General features: G+C 29.8%; 2 protein-coding genes and 1 long non-coding RNA gene across 3 annotated transcripts; all 3 read left to right on the top strand.

Moving 5' to 3' along the window:
- Window positions 1-1,327: 1,327 nt before the first annotated feature.
- LOC125370696 lies at window positions 1,328-2,123 on the top strand. The gene is made up of 2 exons (XR_007216742.1): window positions 1,328-1,462; window positions 1,560-2,123. It is a non-coding gene; the product is annotated as an uncharacterized LOC125370696 (long non-coding RNA).
- A 1,938-nt stretch (window positions 2,124-4,061) lies between these two features.
- Window positions 4,062-7,191, top strand: LOC125370518 (cytochrome b561 and DOMON domain-containing protein At3g07570). The gene is made up of 4 exons (XM_048376344.1): window positions 4,062-4,883; window positions 5,038-5,437; window positions 6,261-6,544; window positions 6,762-7,191. The coding sequence occupies exons 1-4, from the start codon at window positions 4,704-4,706 to the stop codon at window positions 6,990-6,992; spliced, it is 1,095 nt and encodes a 364-aa protein (XP_048232301.1). The 5' UTR covers window positions 4,062-4,703; the 3' UTR covers window positions 6,993-7,191.
- A 2,704-nt stretch (window positions 7,192-9,895) lies between these two features.
- LOC125370694 (bZIP transcription factor 29-like) lies at window positions 9,896-13,391 on the top strand. Its single transcript, XM_048377174.1, has 4 exons — window positions 9,896-10,839; window positions 11,693-11,825; window positions 12,022-12,106; window positions 12,432-13,391. The coding sequence occupies exons 1-4, from the start codon at window positions 9,998-10,000 to the stop codon at window positions 12,971-12,973; spliced, it is 1,602 nt and encodes a 533-aa protein (XP_048233131.1). The 5' UTR covers window positions 9,896-9,997; the 3' UTR covers window positions 12,974-13,391.
- The last annotated feature ends 2,630 nt before the right edge of the window (window positions 13,392-16,021 follow it).

Consider the following 16,021-nt stretch of genomic DNA (forward strand, 5'->3'; position numbering starts at 1 on the left):
TCAATTCAAAATGTTCAAAATTATAGATTTACAACACTTAAATGATAAATATATATTATTTACCTTTTAGATAAATCTTTTATAAAATTGATAATACAATTAATTCTTTTTCCAGTAACATAAACATAATAAAATGAGTATCCCATATAAATTTTATATGTATATAAGTTAGTTCATCTTACTATATGATAATTATCATATCCAAAAAGCAACTTTTTTTTTTTGAATTTTCAGTGTTATCTAACAACTTACTCGGAACAAAAATAATTCAATCTTTTATCACATGCCATTATAGAAAATGCTAAATATATATTTAAATACTTAAATTTTATTCATTTAGTTATTTTAATACTTTGACTTTATGATATTCTAATAGACATTTCTATTTATTTTTTTAAAATATTTAAGCACTTTATGACTTATTACTTTATTCAATATGTTCTCATATATCGTTCATGTATGCTTAAATATTATTAAAAAGAAGTTTAAGTGTCTATTTGATCAGATAATAATTTGAATCTATTTAAAATATTAAAAAAGCAGAATTCAATTGTTTGTTAGGCAATTTAAAAATTAAAGTGTCAAACTGAAAAAATAATTAAAATTCAAATATTTAAATATACATTATACCAAAAAAAAAAGAGCATAGAAATAGAAAAAGAAATTGAGTTCAGATAAGCTTAATCATGCTTGGAAATTTAGGCGCAAATTGAAACTCGATTTGGCTTTATTATTCCAACTTATTCTTTGACCAATTTTGATTTATAAAGAAAAAATATAAATGTTTATATGTATTTGTTGCTAGATTTTACTTAATAGCAATTAGAGCACTTAAATATAGATGTAATGTTAGAAACTTTTATGTGTCTTAATAAATATCTAAAACAATTATAAGGCAATGATAAATGAATCCATAATAGAATATTTGATTTTTGAGCATTGAATTCTGAAATTATTATTTGTATTTTAAAAGGTCCTTCAACTCGTATTTCTGTAAATAGTAAGAAGGAAAGATTTTAATATTGATAAAAATAATAGTTCATATATCTTTTATAAATATATTTGAGGTTTTACATTATTTATTTTTTAATAATGTATATTTCTACCGCGAGTATCGAAAGATTATAAAAAATGGTTACAAATGTCCTTTGAGAATAATTTTAAAGATTTAAATAAAAAATAGTGGTATTTGCTAACAACAACGTAATAGAGGCAGTCATATGATTCAAATTTAATATAGTACCTCTTAGTATATAAAAACTGTATTGACTCAAATTCTTTTTAATGAATAGATCCGATTGCACTATTTATTTTTTAATAATGTATATTTTCATATCTCACATTAATTGCACTATGTTATAGTGTTAGTAGTGTATGAAATTACTAAAAAAGACAAATTTAACTCTTAACCTAAATGGTGAGGTTGTATATCTTATTCATTTACCAAAAATGACCGTTAAAGGTTAATCAATATCTCTTTTATAAATTTCCTTCTTTCTGTACTCTTTTTCATTTTCTTACTTCCTTTATTTTCTTTCAACGCTTCAAAAATATTTCAGGAGTTCTTCTCAGTCACAATCTGCTTCCTCTTCCGCCTCCCACTTCGGCGTCGTGGCTCCAAGCAGTCTGCTGTAGCCAAAACCAATCACCACTTCATAAAAGAGAGGACTGCTTGGCGATAGTTGAACAAGCTTCCTCCACAGCTCGAAGGTGGAGGCAATAAAGGGCTACTTGACATAAGACACGCCATCTGGATTAGCTACTACTGCCGCCATATTGTTCTTTCTCATTTTATATCTTTTTTTTTTGGCATTGATATCTTCTTAAATTTGATGTATGTGCAAAATGAATTTATACTAATCTCTCATTTTATCTCTCTTTCGACATCTAAAGAAGAAAACTAATTTGAGGGTCAGTCGCAATTGATGTTACTCTCATATTGTTTTAGTTTTAAGATTATTCTTTCAGATTGTAGGTAAAGTGTTTGATAAAATATTCAAATGGATTTGAAATAAATTTTCAGCCATTTCTTTCTAAGCTTTACTCAAATGAATAAAATTTTTTGAAAAAAAGATGTAAGGACTTTGACGTGAAATTGAAGGAGTTAGACATGGTTTTGGTGAGGGAGGCATTATAGAAGCTAAGCATCGTCCATCTTTATAAATTTTCTTGATGCAAAAGACATAAAATATAATTCAAAAGCTTTGCTTTCTCTCTGCCTTCTCCACTTCCTCAATTCCCATAACTTTATTCCATTTCCAAAAAAATATGACAAAATGAAGGAAAATATTCATGAGTTTAGATTTACCGTTCTACCAAACATATCCATGTTTCTCTATTAGCACTCGTATTAATACTAACAGTTTCACCATTCTTCTTCTTCTTCTTCAATTTCACCATAATATTAAACTGGCGAAAATAATAAACCTAGAATTGAAGCTAACTCTACTAAAACAGTGGTTTTCTTTAGATGAATGTTCATACTGACATTCCAACAAATAGAATACGAACATACACATGATACAAACTTAAGAAGTATATATCATAATTATACCCTACTATTTCATTCACTTAAAACAGTATATAATAACAACAACTTCTTCATTGGACACTCGAACAATGACCAAAAAGAACAAAAAAGACAAAAGAAAATTCCCTTTACTTTTTGTTTTCTTGATATATATTTCTTACATGTTTAGATTCTGTAAAATAATGTTGACTTTCTTATGTGCAAATGGGACAGGCTTTGCCAAGCTGTCCTCCTTCTTCCTCTGGGCCAGCCCAACTCTACAAAGAATTGTTGACCAGACATCAGATTCATAAGTTAATATATTCAGGGCAACTATTTCTTCTAAAAAAAAAAAAAAAAGATTTCACGGTCAATTTATTTTTTAAAATCTTTATTTGTACAATTTTTTAAATATTTTATTAGAAAAAAGATACTAATAATATATCTAAAAGATATCAAAATGATATTATTTTAATTTATATTATTGTAAAGTCAAATTTTATTTTACTTTATTTTATTTAAAATCTAGCTAATAAAAGTATAAATATTAAAAATTTATTTATTTTAGTCGGTATTATTAATGATTTTTTTTTTTAAAATCTTGGTCAAAAAAATATATTTTAAAAAATACTGAAATGAAATTATTTTAAACTTATATTATTGTAAATTTTAGTTATATTTTATATCTTTTTATTTTTTTAAATATTATAAAAAAAAAGATAATAAAAATATACTTAAAAATACCAAGAATTTATTATTCTATTTGTATTATTATGAAATTTTCTTTTTCGAATTTAATCCAAAATAATATTAAAAATATATCTATAAAATACTTAAATGATAATATTTTAATTTGTATAATTGTGAAATTGACCAAATAAGATTGATTTATCGTTTTTATTTTATATCTTTTATATTTGGTATTGGCGAATTGAATGATTATATTTTCTTTACCAACTAGTGTATTTTGATAAAATGAACATATATGTTTCAAAAAATATACTATAATATGTTGCCAAAAAATATACTATAATATGTTGCCAAAAAATACTAAATACAGTTTAAAATATATGAAAATAAAATTAAAAAGTCAAATAATAATAACAAAAATATACTAAGAAAATACTGATAAAATATTTAAAAAATAACATACTACGGATTAAAAAAAAAAAAATTAAAAAACAGTGTAAGATATCTTTTTAAAACAATCATAAAAAAATATCTTGAACATAAAAATAAAATTTTGCCCATTCTTTCCCTATATATGTAAAAGTGCCTAATATATTTGGGCACCATTTTATTTTTCTTTTTTGCAAAATTAAGATTTAGTAATTATCTATTTTAGAAGAAGTTGGGTTACTCTCTCCAAACTTTTTATGTGTTTTTCATCAAGGAAAAGCTGCTGATGGCTTCAGCCACCAAAACCTTACTTCATGGTGTGTCTCTCTCTTTTCTTTCTGTTGTTGTTGTTATTGGGCATATACTAGATATGGATCTAGGTTATTTAAGTTGAACTTTTCTGTGTTTTCTCAAGTGGTTGTCAAGTAATTGCACCAAAGAGCCCTGAATATGAGTTGAGAGCAACAATTGGCTATATTCCCTCGTTAATTATGCACCTCTATGAATATCTTTTTAATGGATATTTACTCAGACAACATTTACTAAAGAAAAAATAGAGAAAACATTGAGTCAAAGCTCCAAATTAGTAAGCCATTCCTTTGCTTGGCCGCATGAAATTCCATATTGGTCTTCTTTCTCTCTTCTCTTCTCTTCTCCTACCCAATATGTTTTCTCTGTCACATTTATGAATTTTAAAAAGCAGAGTAAATATTTGTCTTTTTTTTTTTTTTTTTTTTTTACTTTTTAATTTATAGCTGCAAACTTTATACATATCTAATAATTTTCTCAACCAATTAATTCATCATTAACATGCTGGCCACTGCGCCCATGTTTCATATTTAGAACTACCTGGCTACATCAACATGTCATGATCACTCCAACAACTTGTATTTTTAAAGAAACCCAAAAGAAGAAAAAGTATAGACTGATTCAAGTTCAACTGCTTCATTATAATTTCTTTGTCTTTGATCAACCACTATTACTTTCCCCACATCACCAAACCCACAACACACACAAAAGAACAGAAGAAAAAAGAAAAAAGAAGAAGAAGAAGAAGAAGGAAAGATAGGGAGATATGAATACATCTTCCATTTCCATCGTCTTCATCATCATCTTCTGTTGTTTTTCATCAATTCCTGTAAATTCACAGACGGATTCTTGCGCCTCCAATCTTAACCTCAATAGGCAGCTGCCTTTTGATCCCACAGCACTCCACTGCGCTCCTGTATGGAATTCCCACAATTTTATTCTTCGAGTAAGTTCATGCCTTGCTGCTTTTCCTTCGCTAACCGTAGGCTACACAACAAGCTAATCCTGTTACATGTCTCTCACTGTAAACGTGTATAACTCCAGTCCTGTCAGTCTTTATTAATTTGGATATATATTTTTCTTTTTTAATTTTCGGACAGTATGTTCAAACGTCTCCGAATTTATGGAGCTTTGTTCTCTCTGCACCGGATGCAAATTCGTACGTGGCAATAGGGTTTTCAAACAACGGCTTCATGGTGGGATCGAGCGCAGTTGTGGGTTGGGTTTCGGCCACTGATGGTTCTGCACAAATAAAACAGTATTTTCTCAGAGAACAATCTCCAACTCAAGTACTGCCCGACTCTGGAAACTTAAATATCACATATTCCATGGCCATGTCTCAATCTTCACGCCTCTACTTAGCCTTCCAGTTGCTCATCGATCAGCCATCTTCGCGGCTGATTTACTCTGTCGGACCGGTTGGTAGGTTGCCCTCCGCCCCAAGCTACCAGCTGACGGAGCATCGTGATAAGGTCTCCACTGCTTTGAATTATAATACAGGTAAATTAAAGAGAGACTACTTTTTTTTTTTTTTTATATAATAACATTTTACATGAGGGAAATTTATTATTCAACCAAGAATCTTAGTTCATGACTTGAGTACTGCATAATTAATTACAGGTATGCTTCCAGGTTGCTTGCCAACATGAACAATTGTGCCATGATAAATATACGTTTTCGTTTATCTTTTCTTTTTTCTTATTTAAATAAAATATACACCCATATATTAAAAAAAGAAAAGAAAAAAGAAACCAAGACTTTGAATGCATTATTATGTTCTTTTTGTTAGCAGCAGATTAAAAGGCAAATAATTATAAAATGTCAATTTGCTATTAATTTTAATTCATCTTTTTCGTTATTCATTGATTCGCAAATCAATTAGTTACACGTGTTTCAATTTAAACAATCAACTCAAGTATAACAACATATTATATTTTTATCTCCGGGTCCCATTAATTTGCTAAGTATATTTAATATAACAAATTAAATATTCTAGATTGGTTGGAATGTTAATCAATAGTCATCAATTATCTAGCTAGAAAATTTCAGTTGATTGCTGAAGTATGAATCAAATGTGAGGTTTAGGTATAAATTAATAATTATTATGTAGGAGAGATGCTTGATTAGAATTTAATTAAGGCGACATTAAAAAGAAAAATATTATGACGTTAATTTAATAATATTTTTAAAAAACGTCGTTAAAAATAAAAAAATTAACCACCCTTGTTTAAAAAACGTCAGCAAGTTACAAAGATTAGTAACTCAATTTATTGTAATTTAATCAGTTGGTTTTTCTAATTAAGGTTTTGGTTGTATGAAACAGGTCAGACGAGCAACCAGAACCCACACAGTGAGCTAAGAAAGAGCCATGGAATACTGAACATGCTTGGTTGGGGTGTTTTGATGATAATTGGAGGAATGGTTGGTCGCTACTGCAAGCAATGGGATCCAGTTTGGTTCTATGCTCATGTTGGGATTCAATCTCTGGGATTTACACTAGGATTATCAGGTGTAATTTGTGGATTTGTCTTGGAAGATCGTCTCAGTGCTCATGTCTCTACTCACAAAGGCCTCGGAATTTTCATTCTTGCTCTTGGATGCCTTCAGGTTTGCACATTAACCTCTAAACTATGAATAAGGATAGGGCCTGGTAGCCTATATCATTTTATTAATTAAAAAAAATAAAAATTAGATTTTTCTTATAAGTTAAAAGCGAATTCAAATCAAAGTTATTATTATTTTATTCCGATTCAGTTTTTACTAAGTCGAACGGGTTCCGATCTTTTATTGACTGTGGATTCTAATGTAATTAAATGTTGTATAGGTGATGGCAATTTTGGCACGACCGGATAAGTCATCAAAGGTGCGCAAGTACTGGAACTGGTATCACCATACTGTTGGGAGAATACTGATGGTATTTGCAATAGCAAATGTGTTCTATGGAATCCATTTGGGTGAAAAAGGAACTGGATGGAATGCTGGATATGGAATTACTCTAGCTATCTTGTTCATAATTTCTTTGATTTTAGAAATTAGGCTTTGGATGAGGAAATAGAAAGTAACGAACTACCTGTACTGCTGCTTTATGTACTTTCTTTTTTGTTACCATTCTTACCACCTAAGAATTGGAGGGCTCTTTTCTTAAGTCTATACACTTGAAAGAGTAGTTGGGGATGTGGACCGGAACATGAAATTCTTTTAGTAATGTGACATTTTTATTAGGTAATTGGAGTAAAAATGCATGATTGCATGTACCTTAATTGGTCTCTCTCAAATTTGGAAATGATTATGGGTGTCAATAATTACCATATAAATGAACTGTGTCACAGCCTCTGTGACAGCAACAACAGCAAATATATTTTTCAAATTCCTTATGATTATAATGGCAAGCACTTCTATTCTTTTTGCTCTCTTGTTTAGGTGGATAGTTATTTACAGAGTTTCAATTGCCCTGCATAAAATTGTTAAATTAAAATCATTCCAGAGCAATTCTTCTAGAAGGAAAAATAAAATAAAAACATGAAAAACAAGTAAAAAAGAAAAATAAATTTAGTAAAATACAATGTGTAATTTCCATGAATATTTATGAACCAAAAATTAATTCACCATAAAATTTTTGTTTAAATTACATTTTTTTTAATTGCCAGATTTTTTACTATGTTAATTTATATGATATATTTAAAGTATTTAATAATAATTGGTGACTAAAAAAAAGAAGAAGTTTGAGGCTAAACTGAGTAACACATTGTAGGCTACATAATTGAAGACAATTATAAAAACTAAAATAATTAATTTCTGTCAACAGGCACTGTTATACATTTAAAGAACTTAAAAATCAAAATTTCAATTATGTTGACAAGATGTGATGAATTTTTTTCTTCATTTTCTAGATAATATAAATTTAATTTATATAATTTTGTTTAACAAATGGATTAATTATTAACACCTCTACCAAATCTGCTATGTTTTTAAAAAGAGTATTTTATTAAAAAAAATTAAAAAATGCAACTTATAATGGACGAGTAAATACGATTATGTTCAAGAAATAAATACTAATATTGTTATAAAGATAAACTTTTTCTGTAAGCTTTATTAATTGTGTTGACAGAACAATTATATACAACACCTTAGCTGTATTTGGCTCATCGGCAAGAAATACATTCTACTTGGTGGCTATATTGAGCCACAAATCTACTTTATCGTCATTTGATGAGTCTTTAAAAAAATCCAATCTTTTGAATATTATAATCAAATTCACCTAACTCGCATAAAGAAAGATAAAATAAAATACTCATAATACTTAATCAATAAAATTAACAAATAACTAAAAAAATTAAATATAAAATAAGATCCTAAACAAAATTTTAACCAAATAAATCCATCTTCATTATTAGAAGGCTTGTTGAAACTTTAGCAGTCATGGAATCTTCTTCCATACATCTTTGATTTATCATATATTTATCCAAATTCATTAATAAAAAAATAAAATAAAAATTTACAATCAAAATCTATAAATTCTTACCAATTCATATAAATAAGATGAATCATATAAAATTACTAAGAAAGAAAGAAATAATTAAAATTAATTACCGTCGACGGCAAAAAAAGCTGTGGATGGCAGCGGAAAAAAATAGAAAAAAGAATGCTTGCGGCTAGTTTTTTTCTTAGAGATATTTAGTTTCTTTATTTTTATTAAAATATTTTGAGAAGTTAAGATAGAGATATTTAGAACTTAAATTTTTTCATTTTATATATTTACATGATATCCTCTTGTTTTAATTTAGATAAGGTTTTTTCTCCTTAGAAAAATCTTTTCATAAGTTAATTGGTGTTAATAATTTATTCAAAGATTTGTTATTTTGTTGGCGACTTATTAAGTTAAGTTTTTAAAATTTTTCTTTTTCAATTTTAATTTAATAAGGGTATTTTTTTTTAATTTATAGACTATAATATATGAAATCTTTATAATTTGAGGAGCCTTATGCAATTATCTTGGTAGCCTACCCCACTGAGCAGCTCTGCTAACAATCTTATAAAAGCATTATGAAGGACAAATTCTATTACACAAAATAAGAAAGGTTTATATAGCATTGGTGGCAAATTAAATAAGTTACTTGAATTGCAATACTGCAAAAAGAAAACTAGCTGGATTAAGAATTAATAATGATTTTTTAATTTCTGCCATCTATAAAAAAGAAATTTAAAAAAAACCAGTACTGTATATGGCTATCTATTTTATTCCAAAGACTATTAAGAAATAAACCAAGAAGGAATAAGAGAAGAGAGGAAGAGTTCATCCATATCCTGGCCTACAATAAACTTGGCTTAAGGTTTTGCAGTGGACCCGATGATGATGATGAGGATTTATACAAAGGCAAGTTATATGTCATCCTTCTTCACTTCTCTGCCCAATATATATGTCAAACTTTGTCCATTTCCTGGTCAGTTTTACATTGCCATGTTGTCTCTCCTACTTACTTATTTGGCAGATGCCATTTCTTCACTATTTAAGCACTGTGTTTTTGTTGGGGGTTTACATCAGGTTCAATTTTCTATGTAGGGGGAGCTCTTTAGTTCTTTCTCTTGTTGTTTCTAATGTTTGGTATGTAGAATGTGGCCTTTCTTTTTTTTTTTTTCTTTCCTTAATCAGTTCTTCAACTTAACAGACCAATTAAGCTGTAGTTCTGTACTCTTGTGTTGTTATTTTAGAGACACCATTCTTTTTAAACATTTCTTTTATCATGTATTTAAGCTTTTAATTAGATAAGTTGGTGTTTTAAGAAATGAAGAACACACAACAAAAATCTTCTTTTGTTTTTGTTTTTGCAATTGAAGATTTTGTTATCTTGCTTTGCATCATTATTAAGTCTAGTTACTAATTGCATTAGCTATTTTTTGACATTACACATACTAACTAATATAGTAAGAAATCCAGATGCAAATATACAGTACATAATTCTGATTAATATTCAAATCATTTTTCTCTATTATATACATAAACACATATATATATTCTTTGTGACCTTTTGAAGAAATTGTTGATACATGTAGATTATTATCATGGAGAAGGACAAGGGAAAGAGAGCAATGTATGAAGCAGAAGATGTTGATCTTCTGAAACTTTTGATGGATCATGGTAATCAGCCTGATGTTTCATCACCTTTTCAACCATTGTCACCTCTCTGGGCAAGAAACCCTACCCAAAACAGCTTATTAACCAATTATGCTGGTGAAGCTATTTTGCTTCAAGGATCATCTTCGTCATCATCATCGAAAGAGGATACTGTTCTGGAAGAACAAGAAAAATTGGAGGATGCCGATGCTGATGATTTCTTTTTTAAGCTGTTGACCATGAGCACTGATGATTCTGTCCTCCATCTTGCTGCTGCTGGATCTTCCAACCCACCGGTAACTAAAAATGTGTCCGATGACGGTATTTTGCTTATTAATCAGCCTGATGTTTCATCACCTTTTCAACCCTTGTCACCTCTCTGGGCTACCCAAAACGGCTTATTAACCAATAATTCTGGTGAAACTATTTTGCTTCAAGGATCATCTTCATCGTCATCAGGTTCACCATCATCAAAACAAGATTCTGCTCTAGGAGAACAAGAAAAACTGGAGGGTGCTGATGATGATGATTTCTTTTTCAAGCTGTTGACCATGAGCACTGAGGATTCTGTCCTTGCTGATGAATCTTTCAAGCCACCGGCAACTGAAAATGTGGCTGATGATGATATGGACTTGAGGATTGTTGCACCGCCAGAAGTGGCTGTGCATCCACCGGCCATAGCGGCACCGGCAGCAACCAACAGATCAGCTCTACGAAGAGCAAAAGGAAAGGTCATGTCTACTCAAGAGATTGAAGAACTTGCCATGCAAGATCCAAAGAAGGCAAAGAGGTTTTTCCACTACTCCTACTTCTTTATATATATATATATATATACACACTTTCATCATATGCTAAATTATTCATTAATCTTCCCACCACATTATCAATCAAATAATTCTTGAGGCTTTTGATCATCATTGCTTGTATTTGATTGATTGTTTTGTGTTTTTGAAAAGAAATGTGTACTTTTAAAATTATTTATGATTCAAGATAAACTAAATTCATCTAGCTTCTAAGTTTCCCTTTGCATATATCTACTTTGCAGGATTTTGGGTGTTAATTAACTATAATAATGTGCAAAAACTATATATATATTACGTTTATGTTGTGAGAGATATTCTAGTGTTGTTTTAGAATCTCAAATTCTATTGTTGGCTTCTAAATATAGCAATGGCGATTGAAATTTGTCGGCTTTTGTATACATTTATATAATAATCTCGATCAACATTATTATTATATCTTAAATAAAGTTTAGAAAATGATATATATTATACGTGATTTAATTATTTGAGCTTTCATAAATAAATGAATCTAATAACTCCACGTAAAAGGTCGATCTTGCAATTAATAACATTTAGACCACTTTCTAAGTTTTACTTATTCTTATTTTGCTATTAAATTTAATTTGAATATATAAACACATGCTCTTTCAAATCTTCAGCATTAGATAATTCCTTATGAAATGAATTGTTATTTATAATGATAGGGATTTTTTATTTATTTATTTATTTAAATTCATGTAAAAAGATAGATATAAAATCTTCTTGTATGTATTTGTTGATAGTGTATCTAATGGTTTATTGTTTGTTTCACTTAATAACTTGTGCTTTTTTTTTTCTTCTCTTCTTTGGAATTTGTTACAGAATTATTGCAAACCGAACGTCTGCTGTTAAGGCTAAGGAGAAGAAGAAGTTGTATATATGTATGCTTGAGGATAAAATACAATCATTGAATTCTGAAAGAGCTGCACTAAAGGCTCATTTGACCTTATTGCAGGTAAATTTAAGTCACCATTACTGTTTAATTTCAGGATTTCTTTAATTTTATACTAGTGATTTAGAGTGTATATATAAGAATTTGCAGGTTTTGAATAAGGACCCTTTTCCATTTTAACAAGGCTTAGTGCTATACTATGTAATCTATCAATGATAGCTGACAGAACTTTTCATGTTATCTATGGATGATCGAGCAGACAGAAAGTAAAGGCTTGAACGCTGAGAATGTCAAGCTTAAAGAACAGACAGATTTGGTTTTGCATCAGCTTCACTTCCAAGAATGTAAGGATTTTCCTTCACATGAATATCTTAATTTTGGATTGACTAACATATATACATGCCACTTTATAAGATAACAAGCTTTACGAAAAGTTATTGATTGCATGTATTAGTAATGGTTTCTTTTTTTTCTTCCCAAGTCCCAACCTTTATCAGTAATGATGTTTCTTAATGAATTACGATATTTCAGCTAGCTATTTAGATCAGGAAAGACATGATTTACAAATAAGTTAGCTGGCCTTTTATCGATTTGAATATGATTTTAAGCAGGATTGTTTTTCACAATCTCATTCTCAATTCTAGATATTGAAAGTTATCCTGACTGCAGCATTGAACGAAGAGGTAAGAAATGAGATCATGCAGCTGAGAACTTTAACACAAATGATTCCAAGAAATGAAATGATGCTCAACAACAATGGAGATTCTACAAACAACAATAACAGCACTGATCTTGCAATGGATCAAGCATCCTTGCCTTTGGGCAGAGAAGAATTCCTTCACCTGCAGAACCAAGTTCCATATCCATATCAGATGGATCAACTTCAGAATGGAGTTGAGCAGATGAATCTTGGGCAGCAATATTATCCATGGCAAGTTCAACCTGATCATCCCCAAACTCAGCAAGCTACCCCATATCAAGACCTGATGCAGCAGCAACCTCAAAGTCAAGAGCAGAATCACCACCTACAATATCAATTGGAGGAGCTGCTCCCTTATGATTATCTTCAGCAGCATCAAGAAGTTTCACCATTTTCTGATCAGGAACCAGTCATTGCTCAAGATCCTAATAACATTGCAAACCCTCCTCCTTATTCAAGTGATGATAAAGAAAGCAATGATAACTACTGCAGTTTGGGGGGTGTAAGCTAATAATTTCAAAGTACAGCCATCAACATGGGTACTACTCCTAATTAATGGAATTCATGTATGTTCTTTTTCTTAAAAAAAAAAAAAGCCTGGTGCTGTTTAGTCCTTTAATTTGAATTAAACTGGACTAGTTGGTTTGTTTTTGTTTTCCAGTTATAATTTCAGGACAATTTGGATGGTTAATTATCAAGTATTTGGTTTCTTTCTTTTGGGAGTAACTATTTCTTTTTTCTTTTTCCTTTTCTTTTTCCAAAGAGAGAGAGTTCTATAAGAAAGGGAATTAATTTTCTTGCCTGTATAATTCTCAATGACTAAAATGACAAAGCTACTGAAAATTTGCAATCAAATAAAAGAATTTCGATTAGAAATAAATATTAGAATATTATTCCTCATTTCTAAAATATTAGGATCTTATTATTCATTTTTAGCTAGACTCACCTTTTTAATAATTTATGAAATATTCAAATTTTATATATAATAATAAAAGATTCTTAATTAATAGAACTTTCTAATAGAGAAAAATATGATATTAAGTGGATAACTTACTCAAAACATGAGCTTCTTTAGTACGATTAATAAATAATTTTTTTTGAATATTTAGCTAAATAACCTTCACTGTTCCTCTTAGTAACATAAATTTCAATTTATATTAATAAATTCTCTGAATTTCTATTTATATGATAATAAATTTTTATATGTCAATTCCTGTTAATTAGACTGACGAAAAACTTGTGTAATATTTTCACTGGTAAAATAATTTTTTTTTTAAATTAAATTATATATTTTTTTAACTTGTGTAAAACCTAATGAATTAACGACCAAAAAATTCATAAAGAATCATGATAATACGAAACTAGAATTTAATACAAACATACAAAATTTCCAATAAGCATGAAAAAGTAGCTCAAAATCAAATCATTAGTCTACTTTTAAAATTAATGACTTTAGAATTTCAAAATCTCATGTATGAATATGATTAGAAGAGAAACATGGCTATTAACTCTCCAAGTGATAATTACAAAAATAAAACTATTCTAAAAGTATATAACAAAGTTGAACCCAATCAATTTTTCTCTTAAAAGATACCACTAAATTAATTTAGTAATGACTTACAATAAACCAAATAAAAGCCATATATACCTATAAATTTTTTAGATTAACTTATTTGAATCTCCTAAAATTTGATTTGTTCAAACACGAACTTTAATATAAAATTAAAGACTCGAATTCGAAATGATCTGAAACTGAAACAACCCGAATTTTAAATGACTCAAATTCGAAGCAATTCAAGACTGAAGTGATTCGAAATTCGAATATGGAACAGTAAAAGCTAAAAATAATCTAAATCCGAAATGATCCAAATCTGAAACCGATACGACCTGAGACCCAATAATATCTGAATTAATAATCGCTACAGTCCAATTCAAAATCTAAAATAACCTGAAATATAGATTCTTATTAAAATAAATATAACATTTTAGTGACCTTCAATTATTTTGTGTAACTAATCATAATACTAATTATTTTAATATATTTTATGTCACGACCCCACCCGTGGGCCCGTGACCGGCACTAGGGAATGGGTAAGCTTAAGGCCACCGAAACCCGTAGTAAGCCTGACACTCACTGATTTAAACAAATCTCATCTCAAATTAATATTATTAAAGCCACAATTTATCTTAACAGCTACATTATACATAAATACTTCGGTCTGCCAGAAAAACTAGGCGAGACCTGAAACTCAGAAAATTTACAACTGATACATCTACTATTACTACTGCGGAGAATCTAAGATTTACCAATTTACATACCAAATCAAATACATCACCCGATGATGAAGGAGTTCTTGAATAAGAGCCAGAGGACTAAGTCGAATCGAAAAAAGTAAAAATGAGACGGTCTAGAGTGAGTTAAAATCAAATAATCCGGGGACTATTGCATTCTTCTCAGAAAATATAGATTATTCAAATCAGTATATCAAATCATGCACGTAAATACAAATCACATTATAATCAAATACCATAATAAATAAATAAATAAAAATATATATTTACTTTTACGGGACGAGTGGCTCAGTAGAACCCTAACCCCAAATTCTAACAGCCATTTTGGCTCTCTTAATACAATAAGACTGGCGCCCCGAGAGCAATGCTCGACCAGGGACCTTACTTCCAGTCTGGTCACTTAAGTATCCAAATAAGAAATCTAGTAGCCATTCGGCTCTCTTAATCCAATAAGACTGGCGCCTCGAGAGCAATGCTCGACCAGGGACCTTACCTCCAGTTTGGTCACTTAAGTATCCAAATAAGCCGGCGCTCCGAGAGCAATGCTCGACCAGGGACCTTACCTCCGGCAATTTACACAAAACAGCCCAGAGAGCCATGCTCGACCAGGGCAAACCCATAAAAATCTGATTACATGTCCATGATCATTACCCTGTTCTACGAAAGCCACATCCCCAAATCGAAATCATCACATTAAATAAATATCATTGTATAATAAAATCATTCAACCATATCAAAATAACAATTAACAATTAAGAGTATGACATCAGGCAACTCATGTGGAAAACTGACTATATTTGGCATTATTATAACATTACTATAATAATACTTATATTACCTTTAATAATGAATAATTCAGTGAAATTATTTACGTTGCGATACTAATAACCATATTAAGCATGAACTTTCAAAATAGCATATTAAAATCAAACTTAGCAATAGCGAATGATTAAATGACTTTAACTCACGAATTGGGCGACCTCCTAGCTCTCCGGTGCCTCGGTTGGGCGGCCGTGATCATCTAATCACGGAAAACAATTTATCAAAACGCTGAAACAATCGATCATTAATCCTAGGTCTAGACTCACAGGACTGTCTAAGAATCTCGACTCGGGAGAATTCTACCGAAAATCCGAACCTCCCCTACAACACGAACATTACCCCCGTAAAACGGGTCCAGGGACTGCCGGAAAAACACTCCAAATATCCAACAATTAAAACAACGGGAGTCGGGTCCCCAAACTTCACTATTTCCGACTCGCCACAC

The sequence above is a fragment of the Ricinus communis genome, chromosome 7, assembly GCF_019578655.1.
Source record: "Ricinus communis isolate WT05 ecotype wild-type chromosome 7, ASM1957865v1, whole genome shotgun sequence".
In the NCBI taxonomy this organism is placed as follows: Eukaryota; Viridiplantae; Streptophyta; class Magnoliopsida; order Malpighiales; family Euphorbiaceae; genus Ricinus; species Ricinus communis.

Bases quoted from the DNA above. Each gene is read 5' to 3' on its own strand.
- LOC125370694 (XM_048377174.1), top strand. From the start codon at position 9,998: ATGGAGAAGGACAAGGGAAAGAGAGCAATGTATGAAGCAGAAGATGTT. The intron at 10,840-11,692 runs GTTTTTCCACTA...AATTTGTTACAG, and splicing joins GATCCAAAGAAGGCAAAGAG to AATTATTGCAAACCGAACGT. The intron at 12,107-12,431 runs GTAAGGATTTTC...TCCTGACTGCAG, and splicing joins TCAGCTTCACTTCCAAGAAT to CATTGAACGAAGAGGTAAGA.
- LOC125370518 (XM_048376344.1), top strand. From the start codon at position 4,704: ATGAATACATCTTCCATTTCCATCGTCTTCATCATCATCTTCTGTTGT. The intron at 4,884-5,037 runs GTAAGTTCATGC...ATTTTCGGACAG, and splicing joins CCCACAATTTTATTCTTCGA to TATGTTCAAACGTCTCCGAA. The intron at 6,545-6,761 runs GTTTGCACATTA...AATGTTGTATAG, and splicing joins TTGCTCTTGGATGCCTTCAG to GTGATGGCAATTTTGGCACG.